At 43.7% G+C, this 13,300-nt stretch overlaps 1 protein-coding gene across 24 annotated transcripts in view; it reads left to right on the top strand.

Moving 5' to 3' along the window:
• Positions 1–13,300, top strand: part of hppy (MAP4K3-like protein hppy) — a 161,918-nt gene that overhangs the window by 81,459 nt on the left and 67,159 nt on the right. For all 24 annotated transcript variants that reach the window (XM_077665118.1, XM_077665115.1, XM_077665125.1 and 21 more), the window contains 9 exons: positions 2,043–2,198; positions 2,971–3,117; positions 4,130–4,202; positions 4,380–4,574; positions 5,921–6,002; positions 9,941–10,051; positions 12,057–12,135; positions 12,778–12,836; positions 12,938–13,026. In XM_077665118.1, coding sequence (XP_077521244.1) covers positions 2,043–2,198; positions 2,971–3,117; positions 4,130–4,202; positions 4,380–4,574; positions 5,921–6,002; positions 9,941–10,051; positions 12,057–12,135; positions 12,778–12,836; positions 12,938–13,026 — 991 coding nt within the window. The remainder of the gene's footprint in view (positions 1–2,042; positions 2,199–2,970; positions 3,118–4,129; positions 4,203–4,379; positions 4,575–5,920; positions 6,003–9,940; positions 10,052–12,056; positions 12,136–12,777; positions 12,837–12,937; positions 13,027–13,300) is intronic.

Below are 13,300 nucleotides of genomic sequence, written 5' to 3'. Positions count from 1 at the left end.
CCAGGGTGCTAATGTTCTAATATGGTAGCTCCTCATATTGAACCACAGGCCTTGAGTTTGAAGGGCAGGCACTGGCATGCAGCTTGCCGGTAACCATAGCTGCTAGCTCCAGCTGCTAACATAGTGTGCGTGTGACTTTGACTTGCATCATTAACATTGGTGATTGAGTTTGCAGTGTTAACAGCTGCATTTGGTTGCTTTTTTAATTCAAGTTTGTAAGCCTGTGTTGCTTCCCCAAATGTTTAACTTTGAGATTTAAGCAGTTTAAACATTGCCTGTATGTAGGTTCTTAAAGCTTGACTTGAGCTTTATTCTTTTGATTGGACTACTTGTTATTTCATTTCATTTCATTGCATTTCATTTTATTACCTTACAGGCCCGAAAAAAGGGGTGTTACATAAGGGGTGGCAAGAATTAAAAGCACAAATTCACAATAACAGGCAACTTTTTACATTTTCAGCGAAAAGACTTGGGCATGTGATGATGGCAACATTGTTTGGAAGGCCGTTCCAGTCTGCGGCAATAGTGGAGTAATAATGTACCGACTGTTTTTCATTTATAAACTTCGTCTTAAAAACCTTCCATATATAAACCTTTTCAAAAAGAAATTGATTGGTGCTGCCATATTGGGGACTGGACTATGCTCGTATTACAGGAAAAAGTTGAGGATTGAGCTCCCCCCTGTCCTCCCCACAGCCCAGAAAACCGGTTTTGCTGAGGGTCGTGAAAAGCCGTATAGTCTGGGAAGATTTACTTGCTTCAAACGAAGAAAGTTTTATTGTAGAGGATAAGATTTGTGCTCAAACACTGTGTGATCAGAGGAGCGGAATTTTTGGGCTATTTGAGAATGCCTTGTATGGGCATTAAGATTTGTCTTACAAGTATCATCAGTGTAGCTTAAAGAGCTTTTCGCCAAGTTATGCGATTCCACCCAACCTGAAAGGGGTGTCAGTAGATCACTGTTTTCATCCTCGTAGCAAATATGATTGATTATCTTTATGGACAAAATAGGAGCCGCAGCACTGCATTTCCTTCTGACCTCCGTAGTGACGAAGTATGATTTTGCACTGAAGCACCTAAAGGAGCACTCTACCCTCCACCCCACTTTGTGTTTAATGGGTGATCGCATTCAACTGGGAGGCTGTGCTGCTGTGCACATTTCAATTAGCTACACAGTCCTGTGTGGCTCAGAGTGTTCACAAATAGATACAAAGGTCAGGTCTTGTTCCTTTCTTGCAGCTCAGCTGTAATGTCGTCACAAAGTGATATCACAGCTGGCATGGGGAGATGTGGTCAGTGTTCGCACCAAGCCATACTGCTATAGAAATCTGAATTATTGGCAAAGGGAAAATGCTAAATATTGTACATTTAATTTCTTTGTTCCTCTTGTGCGCTTAGCAAAGGTTCTTTCAAGGTAACATCATTGGTAAGGTGCCTCATTGTCCCCAAGGCGTTTCCATGATCAACAAGAGGACGTGATCAAAAGCTCCGCCTCGTTATATCTCATGAAGAGGCATAAAGAAGCACAAGAATGGATAGAAAGTTCTGCAAATTTCTATCTGTTGTCATATAGTTGCATAGCAGATGTGCTGCTGAAAAATTCTTCAGTGTTCCTACATTGCAGGCTTCGTAGGATGTATAGGAGTCACAGGTGTCTCTCCGTAATGTAGTTTTTTTTTTTTTTGCTCTATCACCTCCATGGTTGTGGTGATGGCTTGATATGAAATGTAGCCCATTTGGGTGGTCCTTTCAAATTTTAGGTTGTGCCAGACCAGATCTGTACTAGCATTTGTAAAGCTGGCAACACTGCCTGCTGTCATATAGAGAAATCTGTAAAAGGTTGTAGTCATGACTTTCGAGCAAGAAGGCTGGCTGGTCGGGCTTCTTTTTTCTTTTTCAAAACTGAACATAACCATACTCAGTTTTGAAACTTTAGCTGAAGATTCTAGATGTGACTGGGCGAACAGTGCACAACCTGGGGGCCTCAAGCTTTGCAGGTTTGTCTGAACTGATCACTCTTTGGGTGGTGGCACAATGTGCAGGGGACGAGTTTGGGGTCATCCAGCAGGAGATCCTGATGATGAAGGACTGCCGGCACCCAAACATCGTGGCCTACTTTGGTTCCTACCTGCGCCGGGACAAGCTCTGGATCTGCATGGAATACTGCGGTGGTGGATCCCTGCAGGACATCTACCACAGTGGGGGCCACACCATTCTTGCATCCTTTTGTAACAGCAGCAAAAGGACATGTGGTTCTAGCAGCAGTGGTCAAACTTTACTTTGCGCATTACACAAATCCTGGCTGTACCCTGGAGCATTTTTGCAGGTCCATTAGCTACTCTCTTTAGATGAAGCAGAAGTATCTGATTAAGTTAAACAATGCTATAATTTAGAACACATAAAGGTTATTTGATGGGTATTTGATAATAATAATAATTTGTTTTTTTGGGGAAGGAAATGACGCGGTATCTGTCTCATATATCGTTGGACACCTGAACCGTGTCATAAGGGAAGGGATAAAGGAGGAAGCGAAAGAGCAAAGGAAGAAAGGTTATTTGGAGATCTTGAAATGGGAATGAACAGCTGCCAGGTATTTGTAGGGAATGTCAAGTACATGAGTAGGTACAGTGAGTAAAGAAAGGTAAAGGTAAACATAAAGATTGCCTCAGTAGTATTCATACTGAAAGGCTTTTCTGGTGCTTAATCCTATACAGTCCCTTGTTTAAGTTGGTCTTTTTCTGGCAGGGTGCCCTGCTGCTGAATCGGCAACTATTTGGCGATACCTCAATACAGCACTTTTCGGACCACTTGTGATGCTGAGCAAATGCTTTGTCTTTTTGAAGCACAAGCAAGGCATTGCTGATGTGGCCACGCATGGGGGCAGTTCATTTCCATCAGATACCAATGTGCTGCAGATTGCAGTTAAGTTAAATTTGTGCATTTTTCCTTCTTTTCTTTTTACTCCTGCAGTCACAGGCCCCCTGAGTGAGCAGCAGATATCGTACATGTGTCGGGAGACGCTCAAGGGACTTGCCTACCTGCACTTTGTGGGCAAGATGCACCGGGACGTCAAGGGCGCCAACATCCTTCTTACTGACGATGGCGACGTCAAGCTCGGTTGGTGGCTGCTTGCTGTCATTCACTCGCTCTATTTGCATTTCAACATTTGTGATGCGAAGGGTCGACACAGCCTCGAGTTAGTTTTTAGCTAGTTTGCATCTTGATTGGCTTAACAGTCTGTTTAGTAGAGTTAGGGTGTGGTGCCTGATAAGTCCATGAATACTTAGTTTGTGGCCATTTAGGTAAATCTGAAGGTGTACAAATTAACTTTGAAGTGTTGAGAGTGTTGATATTTTTTCTTTTAACTTTGTTGTCAAGCAGTAGGTTGTTGGTGAAGGCAATCTGAATATTCTGTAGATAATGCATCCATTTCTGTTAGCATTTTTTGCATTGAAACTGGCTCTAGTTTGCCTTCTTCTATTTGGTGTGTTGTTTTTTGAGGCTGTGGTAATTTATTTTTCTGCATTTCACTACAGCCAACTCCAAATTCAATTCTTTGTGGGTGCAAGTCAGCCCATTAAAGAGTTAATTTCAGTGTCACACCAGTCTGCTCGTCTATTATCTGCAGCATTGTCACCACCATGTGACAGTATTGTGTTTCGTGCTACTGTCGTCACAACAGTTTATTGTTACTGCTCGTAAGGTATTTTACTGCAGATAAATATAAAGGTGCTGCTGGTGATGTTTAAGCAAGGCAATTAAAGAAGCTCGCATGAAGACATCGTTACATTGTGTATAACATGCTGGTTGGGTGACATGTAACTAGTCTACTGTGCAACCTCTCTTGCTGCATCACCTGATGGTCTCTGACGTGGTCAGTTTTCAAACATGGCAGTGATGCTATATGCAGGCGTGTCTTGGTGTTGCTTGAGCTTGTTAGGTTTGTGTTGGTGAGCAGTATGGTTGGGCAACTTTTGTCGCGAGCTTGGCGTATTGAGGTGCCATACTCGGATGCCTCAACCTTTGGCTCTAGTCCTTCAAGCTCATGCAGCTGGCATTGTTCTGTGCATTCATGCCTGCATTGTCAGGGTCTGTTCTCACTTCCCTTCTCATTGCTTTCTCTCCTTAGCCGATTTTGGCGTGTCTGCTCAGATCACAGCCACCATCAGCAAGCGAAAGTCTTTCATTGGAACGCCGTACTGGTGAGTGCTAGTCCTGTCTTATCAATTTTCTTGGATTAGTATCTCGAACAGCTGCAGACTGGAGACATGCCATTTGGCGTGGTGCATGCTCTGAAGTGTGTGGGGCAGGAGAAATACTTTGGGCTCTGTCTGGTAGTGAGTGCAAAGGGTGGTGACCATGTCCATGTGCCTGTGCAGGATGGCCCCGGAGGTGGCGGCCGTGGAGCGCAAGGGTGGCTACAACCAGCAGTGCGACATCTGGGCAGTGGGCATCACGGCCATTGAGCTGGCCGAGCTGCAGCCCCCCATGTTCGACCTGCATCCCATGCGCGCCCTCTTCCTCATGTCTAAGTCGGGCTTCAAGCCCCCGCAGCTCAAGGACAAGGTCAAGTGGTATGTGGGCCCTCTTCTGCCTCTCCTTTTCCTCACATGTGTGCACATGTATGTGTGTATGGCGTCGTGACAGTTGGTGGCGCAGTAAGAAGTCTTAATTTTAAGCTAAACGACTCTGGTTTCCACATGTGGGTGCAATGTTAAAATAGGCGCATCTCACTGCACTTATTTGGGTGGTGGCAATAGGTGCGTATCATGTGGTGGCGTTCGTGATGACAACACATGGCCTCCAAGATTGGGCAATGTAGTAGCAGGGCTCAAGCGCATTCAGGCAGGCTTCAGGCTGCCTCTCGCATCCATTCTATGAGGACATGGGTCCTACTTAGTTGTTGCCCTTTGGATGTGGTGTTAGTTTATTATCGCAATCAATATTAAAAGATTGCTTTGCTGTATGTAGGACTCGAAGGTCATAACGGTCAAATTTACTGATTTTGTACTGCATACCTCCAAGCGAATATTAGTGTTTCATCTCTTGACAGCTGCAGTTGCAACTTCATAAGTTGCAGTATTCCGCTGCACTGCCACTGCTAGCGCTTCATTCTTTTGTGGAGTTATTCGTTTGGTACGAGCATTTCCAGAAGTAGGTATTATTTGTAAAAGTGTTCGATTTGTATTCGACTTTTTTATTTTGCTACACAATTTCTATTTGATTCAGTAGCAAAGCTGAACTGTTAGTATTTGATATGGTTTTAAAAAAGTACTATTGACATGTTCCTGTTACCTATAAGCAAATGCAAGCATGCCAGTGTGTGCAGAATGGGCTGGAAGCAAGCATTTACCGGTTGTGCTAGTGCTGGGAAAGTGATGGCTGGTTGTGCTGGGAAAGTGATGGCTGGGACCTCCTGGCCTCTGGCAAGGCTGGATACTAGGTGTTAAGAACGACAGATTAGAATTTCTTTACGTGAGATCGAGTCGTTGCTGCAGTGTCTGGGAGTGTGGAGTGGTTATACTTTGCCTGTTTGGCTTGGCCATTGATGTGGCAGTTTGGAACTTCATTAATGCAGATGTCTGTGACTATGGTAAAAGCTCTGCGATACTCATATGCGCAGCTCATAGTATGATGTTTAAAACATGGTTTGGCAAAGTAGCAGAAAAAGAGGCCGTAAAGATGAGGGGGAGAAATGGATGGGCAAGTGCAGTGTCGTCCATGCCTGTTGGTGTTTTTAACTTTTCGTGCTCTTTGCAGTCACCTTCTGTGACGGGTGTTTCAGTAAGCGTAACTACAAGTAGTAGACATCAGTAGACATCAGATATCCTGCTGGCTCATGTCATTCTTTGGTGCAACTGCATGTCTGAAGTCGACCGCCTATGCATGTTCTTCCTCTCTTCTCTGCACTGTGGTGCAGGTCGCAGAACTTCCACCACTTTGTCAAGGTGGCACTCACCAAGAACCCCAAAAAGAGGCCCACAGCTGAGCGGCTACTCATGGCAAGTCTGCCAGGCTGGAATTTTGTGCCAGAATTTTTACTTGTCAAAACTCACAGGTGCCGGGTACAATAGTGATGCTTACTGTATATATACTTAGCATGACCTTTTACACAGAAGCATGAACCACACTAGTTGCGCGTTGAAAATGAAGGTAAAAATGCTAGGAACGCGTTCTCGTTCATAAGTGGTAGTTGTGTTTGATTTTGACCCAGTAGTGCTGTTGTTCAGGGTAAGGCACTCTTCTGGTTAGTTGCAAACTATGAACCTAAGATAAACTACTATAAACAAACGATGATAAAGGAGTGGGGTCAGTTATACCAGTCTTTATAGGCAGAAGTGCTGTATAATTATCTTTATTGATGCATGGGTACATTCTTTCCCCTTGTCTGGTGCTCGGCTTATTTAGGGTGAAATGATTGGGGAATGGGTCTTTGACCCCACCTTGAGCAGAAGAAAAATCCCTTGTGCCATGGTGCTCTTTGGCCACAGATGCCCTTGTGCCATAAAAATTTATCGTCATCATCACCATCTTTATTGATATTCTGAGCAAGTAGATATACTCTTCTTAACTTTTTTATGCAGTTTTTTTGCCCAGGTGCACATAACAGTCTGCTTGTAATGCTATTCACTGAGCCATAAAACCAGCTGAGCCGTACCCATTTATAGCCATTTCTGTGGACAAACCTTGCGATGAGGTGCGAGCAGTGATTGGTGCTCTTGTGAAATAAGTGTATATGCATTTTTACAACAGTAGAACCCTGCTATAGTAAACTCGGATATAGTAAAAACTGGATATACTAAAGTGAAACTGCGGTCCCATTTCGCCTCCCACAGACGACTGTACATTTTTTTTTTTTGGTTATAGCAAAGATTAAAAAAAACAGCTATAGTAAAGAGCGTCTGGCCATGGCGACGTACCTCCCGCGGAATGATGACAACGCGGCGCGCGCGATGCCGAAATTCGGAGGTAATCGATATCAAAAACGTCATAACGTGCTCTTTGAGATAGCTTCTCCACCAAGCTGCAAAGCTGTCAGGAGAAGCCAACGCCTTGAAGTCCTTGGGGCCGTGAGGCAAAGCGCGCGGCGCACGGGGAAAAAAAGCTGGTTGTGGAAGGGAAGAAAAAGGCGAACATTCGCTACACGGCAGCACGAAGCACAGGGAAGCGGCGGCAAGAAACGGAGGCGCGGCGGGACTATGTGAGTGGTACTGCCGCACCTCGCCTGTGTCACGCGTTTAACTATTGCCTCTTAAACAGCGCTGAGGCCGCGGAAAGTGACGCCGCCTTCGCGCAAAACTTTTATTTCTTGCATGAAATCAAACTCTCTTTACATTCTGAGCCACATTGTATATTTGAGCAAATGCGATACTTCCTCAAGACATAAACAAAATTGAAAACGTGACAACATGAAATATGATGACTGAAAATAAATAATTATCACATAAAGGGACAGTAAGAGCACGATGGAAGGTATTTGTAAGTGTTTCTTCTATAAACCAACACTGTGTTTGGTAAGTAGCCAATTAATTACCAGAGAGCATCTTCAGAGTCATGCCGTCACCAACAGCTGATATAGTAAAGACCCTGATATAGTAAAGATTTTTGCTGCTCCGGGTCGCTTTACTATAGAGGGCTTCCGCTGTACTTGGTAGAGAAATGCGGGAGTGGGCCTTTGATGCGCCTCTGTGGAGCTGTGACTAATATATGAAGTAAGAACTTCTCTCTGAAGAAAGTGCAATGTATTTATTATTTACTTATTTATGTTTGTATTAAGGGTATTCGAATATTTAAATTTTCAAATATGAATTGAATATGAATATGAAGAAAAAATGGCTTCAAATATCGAATCGAATATCAAATATCTGGTCAGTAAGAAAAAGTATTGCACAAAAAGATCAACAGGCAAATGTAGTTGCCTTTTAAATTATATAGTGTATCGTCTTTGCAACAACTGAAATAAACAAAATCAGACTGACTCAGCATTATGCAAAAAAAATGTGATGTGCACATAAATGTGTACCATTTCAATAGACAGTGTAACAGTAGTATGCAGCCTGTGGTCTGGCCATGCAAAATGAACTCCATGAAAAGACACGATTGGCAACTAAAAATGACATGATAGCTAGTAAAACGCTATTAATTTGGATTTCAAGGGACTGGAAGGTACGCCCAGATTATGCAAAGGTCGATTTATAAAATACCCTGGGCCCCCCTCCCCCCCCAAAAAAGCGAAAATGCGGTGAAGCCCCATGAGGAGGCACCATTGTACAAAAACCGAAAAGCCCGTGATGAGTGCGCAGTTTCGGCTGGCTGGAAAAATAACGAACATAAACGAGGGTGACGTACATTGGCATCGGCATGGTGATACTAGTCTGTATCCATTGTGTAAATGACAGTCGCACAATTATTATGTGTTCTGTTTTTGCCAGCACACGGCTTGGTACAGATTGAGGGAACGGTGGTCTAGAGTTACATGCATGCAGTATAACCTCGTTATAACAAAATGGTTTATAACGAAATAATGGATGTGACGAAGGAATACTATTGCCCTTGGAAGCATGGTCAACATTGGCTGTAATGAAGCTAGCGCTATAATGAAGTAATTGCCGGGCCCCTCCAGCTTCGTTATAGAGAGGTTCAAGTGTAGTTCATTTTTGAGATTTTTTTGTGCTCAGTTGACAGATTGCAAGGTTCTCAAGAGGGCTTTGAAGCAGATGTTTTCAGTGCACACTGTTTTGGTGGTGTTGACACTTTGGAGCTTTGTAGGATAGCGCAAGCATGCCCTTTAAGAATTTGAAGACAAAGTAGCTCATAGTGAAAACTTCTTCAGCATAGGTGGTGGTTGTGATGGCGTTTATGTACAGGTATTCAACACGAAACCAAATAAGAAGCAGCAGTTTGCACAGCCTTCTCGTGTGCGAAGGATGTGGAAACTGCTGCTTTTTATTTGGGCTTTTTTGAGGCAAGGAGTTGAACTGAATGTTCCAGGTGCTCTTCTTTCGGTCAGTTAACCCTTGGAGCCTGGTTGCAAACTGACTGTACCATTTTGAGAGGTATAAAATGACAAGATTTGCGTTGTAACAGCCTGTGATATAAAAGCAGGCTCTTAGAATGCATTTAGCTCTGGCTGCTTTGTGAGCAGCCTGGTGTAAGCAAAACTAGTTTTCTGCGTTTAAATTGGCTCTTTGGTATGCATCACATGTCATGCATCTCCTGGTGATGATTGATGACAGCCTGCACATGTCTTGTGAACAATAAATAGGGTCGTATAGAAGCATACCTATATTGAGATAGTATTGGTGCAGATGATAAGGTATAAGAAAAGTCCTTCCCTGTTTTTGGAAGACAGCCACACTTCTTTTCACTGAGACGGGAAAGTTGAACTAACCCCCCGGGGAAGTTGAATTTGAACGGGGGCCTGTATCACTAGGGCTTGCCTTCAAGCCACGCATAGCGCAGCAGGGGGTGGGGGCAGAAAGTTGGGTGGGCAGATGAGATTAAGAAGTTTGTGGGGATAGGGTGGCTGCAGATGGCGCAGGATAGGCATAACTGGAGAGATATATGGGGCAGGCATTTGTCCTGCAGTGGGCGTAGTCAGGATGGTGATGATGATGACTAGGGCAGATTATCTGTTGGAAGCATTGGAAGTTGAAAGGTTCTAATGTTCTTCACGGTGTGCATAGTTGGGTCTGGCTGCAAGGAAATTATTGTTGCTAATGGCCGAGGTTTTCTTTAATCATGCTATTTTAGAAGGAAGTTCCTTTCTTTTAGGCGACACTAAAATATAAACGAGAGGCACAGTAGTAATGGTTCATTGCATGCATAATGCTGCGGTCACAGGGGAGCAAATATTGTGCAAGAATCCAGATGCGTTGCGTTCGGCTTTCGCCGGTGCCTCCTCGTTGTTTACCCCATCTTGCCCCTCTGCAACGTGCAGCACCCATTCCTCAACGGAGACCACCTGACGAAGCGGTTGGCTCGTGAACTCCTGGAGAAAGTGAACAACCCGCACAACAACTACGCTGAACTGGACCCTGACGACGAAGGGGTGTGTGCCTGTCGTAACCTTTGCATTGTTTTCATGCTTCTGTCTCTGTGTCTCATAATTTCGCTCGTGAAACTTGCACTGCTGAAAGAAATAGTGCCTGAAAGAATTCATTTACTCGCAAGGCCAAGATTTCAGGCCCCCGTATGCTTTGGTATGGCTCATACTTCATTGTCAGATGCATGTGGTGCGCCCACATTGTTTCCCAACATGCCAGATATGTTTCTTATATGTTATGTCAATGTATCATAAATGGTCATTACAGAGTAGGCAAAAGGCAAGAATGTTTAGTGAGTGTTGTGGGTTCACTGTGTGTTCAAAGAAGTGTGGGTGGAGTCTGATGTGTTCCCAGAAGGTCTCCTAGCACAACGGGTTTTATGATCCTAGCTTTTACCTTGCTTTGCTAGAACCTGTGATGTTGTTGCCTTTGAAGTGCATCGTCCATTGAAGATGCATGATGTCGCAAAAATTGGTCGTGTGAAAGATATCATTGAGAAAATCTGATGGAACAAAGTGGAATTGTTGTTGTGTGGCCTTTAGAGAAACTGACTCACCTAAAAAAATTAATTACCAGGCACAGTTGGGCTAACAGCTACTGTGTTTTATGTAATGCTTCTGGAGTAGGAAGATGAAGTGTTCCTCCACAGAGGACAGGCTGTCTGCAAATAAATATCATTTCAACAGGCATAGTCCTAGCCTGGTCAAGCCTTCAGTGACGTCTGTATTAACTAAATTCGTCAGCTTATAATATAAATGTCATTCACATGCTTTGTTTTCAGGTGAGGTATGTAGCCACAGTGATTCTATAGAGTAATTTTTGGCATGAAACAAGTTGTTATTGTTGAAATGTGCTGTGATCATGGGTTGGAGCAGCAGTGACAGCTTTTCATCGCCAAGATTAGGACAGTACTTGTCAGGTGTTGTAGGTCATCTAATGGACTTCGTGGTCACCAATTTGCAAGAGAATGCCAATGTTGCCTAGCCTCAGCGATCATGCTTCAAAAAAAAGTACTGACTCCATCGCAATTTACCTGTGAAAACAGCCAGTGGCTTGATGTATGTATTTTAATTTTTTGGCCTATTTTGTCCTATAAGAGCTCCGTACTAGCGAAAGTAGCCTTTTTGTTGTTAGAACGCAGTAATTAAATGATGTAGGCCTACATCCATAAGCCCTCATTGTCCCTCGCAGCCATGTCTGCATGTGATGCCTACTGGCATCCGGTTGATATGAATTCAGGTGATGTGATGTTACTAACAACCCCCCACCCCAAGTGGATGATGCAAACGCATGAACCACGACCTCACCCTTGAGCACCAAGTAATTGCTGACCGTACATCACCAACACCGCGGTTACCATTTGTGCGGTGCACAAGGTCAGCCATGGGCGGCGGCATGCGGCCCGTAGAGCCAGCGCAACTTGAAGGTGGTTACGTCGGTTGTGACTGAAACTGACGAACAAATTTTTCCTGGCATGACAGTCACTTAGTCTGCTACAAACCTCACTGTGCAAGATAAAGCAATCTTTCGGCTAGCTTGCAAATTCGGTGCCTTGCAAATTCGTTGTAATCAAGAGAAAAATGTTTTTTTTTTCCTTGACTTTTGAACATTGAAAGTTGGCAGTTATGTTAGGAATGTACCTTAAGTAACGAATATTGATAATACATCATGTTTTATGAGAAAACTAGTAACTTCGATGGGTACTGTATTCTGCTGTGTAGGAAGAGAGGACGTGTTTGAGCTACGTCGCTGCCGCTCCATTGCCAGAAATAGTTGTCACCGAGTATAATGGCTGCATGACAACTGCCTTTATGGTCTCTAACTGCTCGCTGATTTAGAAGCCATGGAGCTTTTTTTTTTCCTTGTGTTGCAACAGATATGCAAGCTCACCCAATGAGAAGTTTGGTTTTCAAGTTTCTTGCACTTCGTCCTCTCTGTGCGCTCAAACCGACATCTGGCACTCTACTGCCATGATGACCCCTTCCGTCCTTTGTGGTTTTGTGTGTGCAGATCCTCTACAATGTCCCACAGAGGATTGCATCTCAGCGCTCCGCGAGGACGGCGGAACGGCCGCACTCTGAACTCAATAGTGAGTCGCACAGCTCTCACGTGTTGGCTCACCTATTGGAACCAGTGGCACAGGCAGTTTGTGTTGTAGCAAGTCGCCCAATTTTCAACCCTTTTGAGTTCTTGTTTTGTTGTTTTGTTTTGCTCTTGTTCAATTGGAGATTTATATTGTACTTACACACACAGTAAATTGCCTTTTGTTCCCTAAAAAATTACCTGAAATTGGGGATGTGGGTGTGTTCACTACTTAGGGCAAAACATGTACTATTAGCTAAAATTTTTCTTTTAACAAATATGGTGGACATAATCGTTATTTTGTGTGGGTGCTGATAACGCGAGTAAATGTATTACATATTTTATGTTTGTTTAAATAGAAATAAATAAATGATTTTTTTTCTCTTTTTTTTCTTGACGTCCACATTATTTTCGGCTGCCGGTCTGAGCAGGCTTGCTAGAATAAATTACTGCAGACAGAAAGTTCTTGATCAAATTCAAACCAATGTAAGGCTGGTCGAGGTGGTAACATGTACCCGATTCATTTGTTCACACCCATTAGAAAAATCAGAAGGAAATAATTGCTACAGCTAAATTGTCACAAGTAGGGCTTGCTGGTTGTAATGAAAAGGTTAAAAGCACTTATTCTTTTTTCTTTGCCTTCCTGCAGTGGACAATGTCAGCTTTGAACAACGCGTCTTCACAGAGCTTGGTGACGCGACAAATCAGGTAAGGCAGCAGTGTGCTTAGCATTTGCTTTAGATGTGGTGTGGGCACTTCTGTGTCAGACAGATGTTCACCCTAGGAATTCGTTGTGTGGTGCACTGCAGAATGCACCAGTGCACAATGGCCAGGGCAACCACTATGATTTGGCAACGGCATGGATGGAACGGGACGGTGAATCGGAGGAGATCCAACGGTCAGTGCTGCTCTCTCTGCTATAACTCGACATAGTGGTTCTCGGGGTAGATTATTAGATTATTAAAGTGGAAACCACGACATGCCCAACTTTTCAGGGCTCCTGAAGAGCGTACAAAAACAAGTTTTATGCGCTGTTCTTGTTTTGCCTCGGTAGCTTGGCTTGAAGAATCTAGTTTTACAAACACGGGAACGGGATTGCTTGAGGCTTAATGACCTCTTTGAACACTGATTATTGTAAAGCAGTTTCAGTTTTAGTGCTTTAATGTGAACTA

This window comes from Amblyomma americanum, chromosome 5 (genome assembly GCF_052857255.1).
Source record: "Amblyomma americanum isolate KBUSLIRL-KWMA chromosome 5, ASM5285725v1, whole genome shotgun sequence".
NCBI classification, from domain to species: domain Eukaryota; kingdom Metazoa; phylum Arthropoda; class Arachnida; order Ixodida; family Ixodidae; genus Amblyomma; species Amblyomma americanum.
Note: the sequence above shows the minus strand (reverse complement) of the source record. Positions and strands in the feature narration are given on the sequence as shown.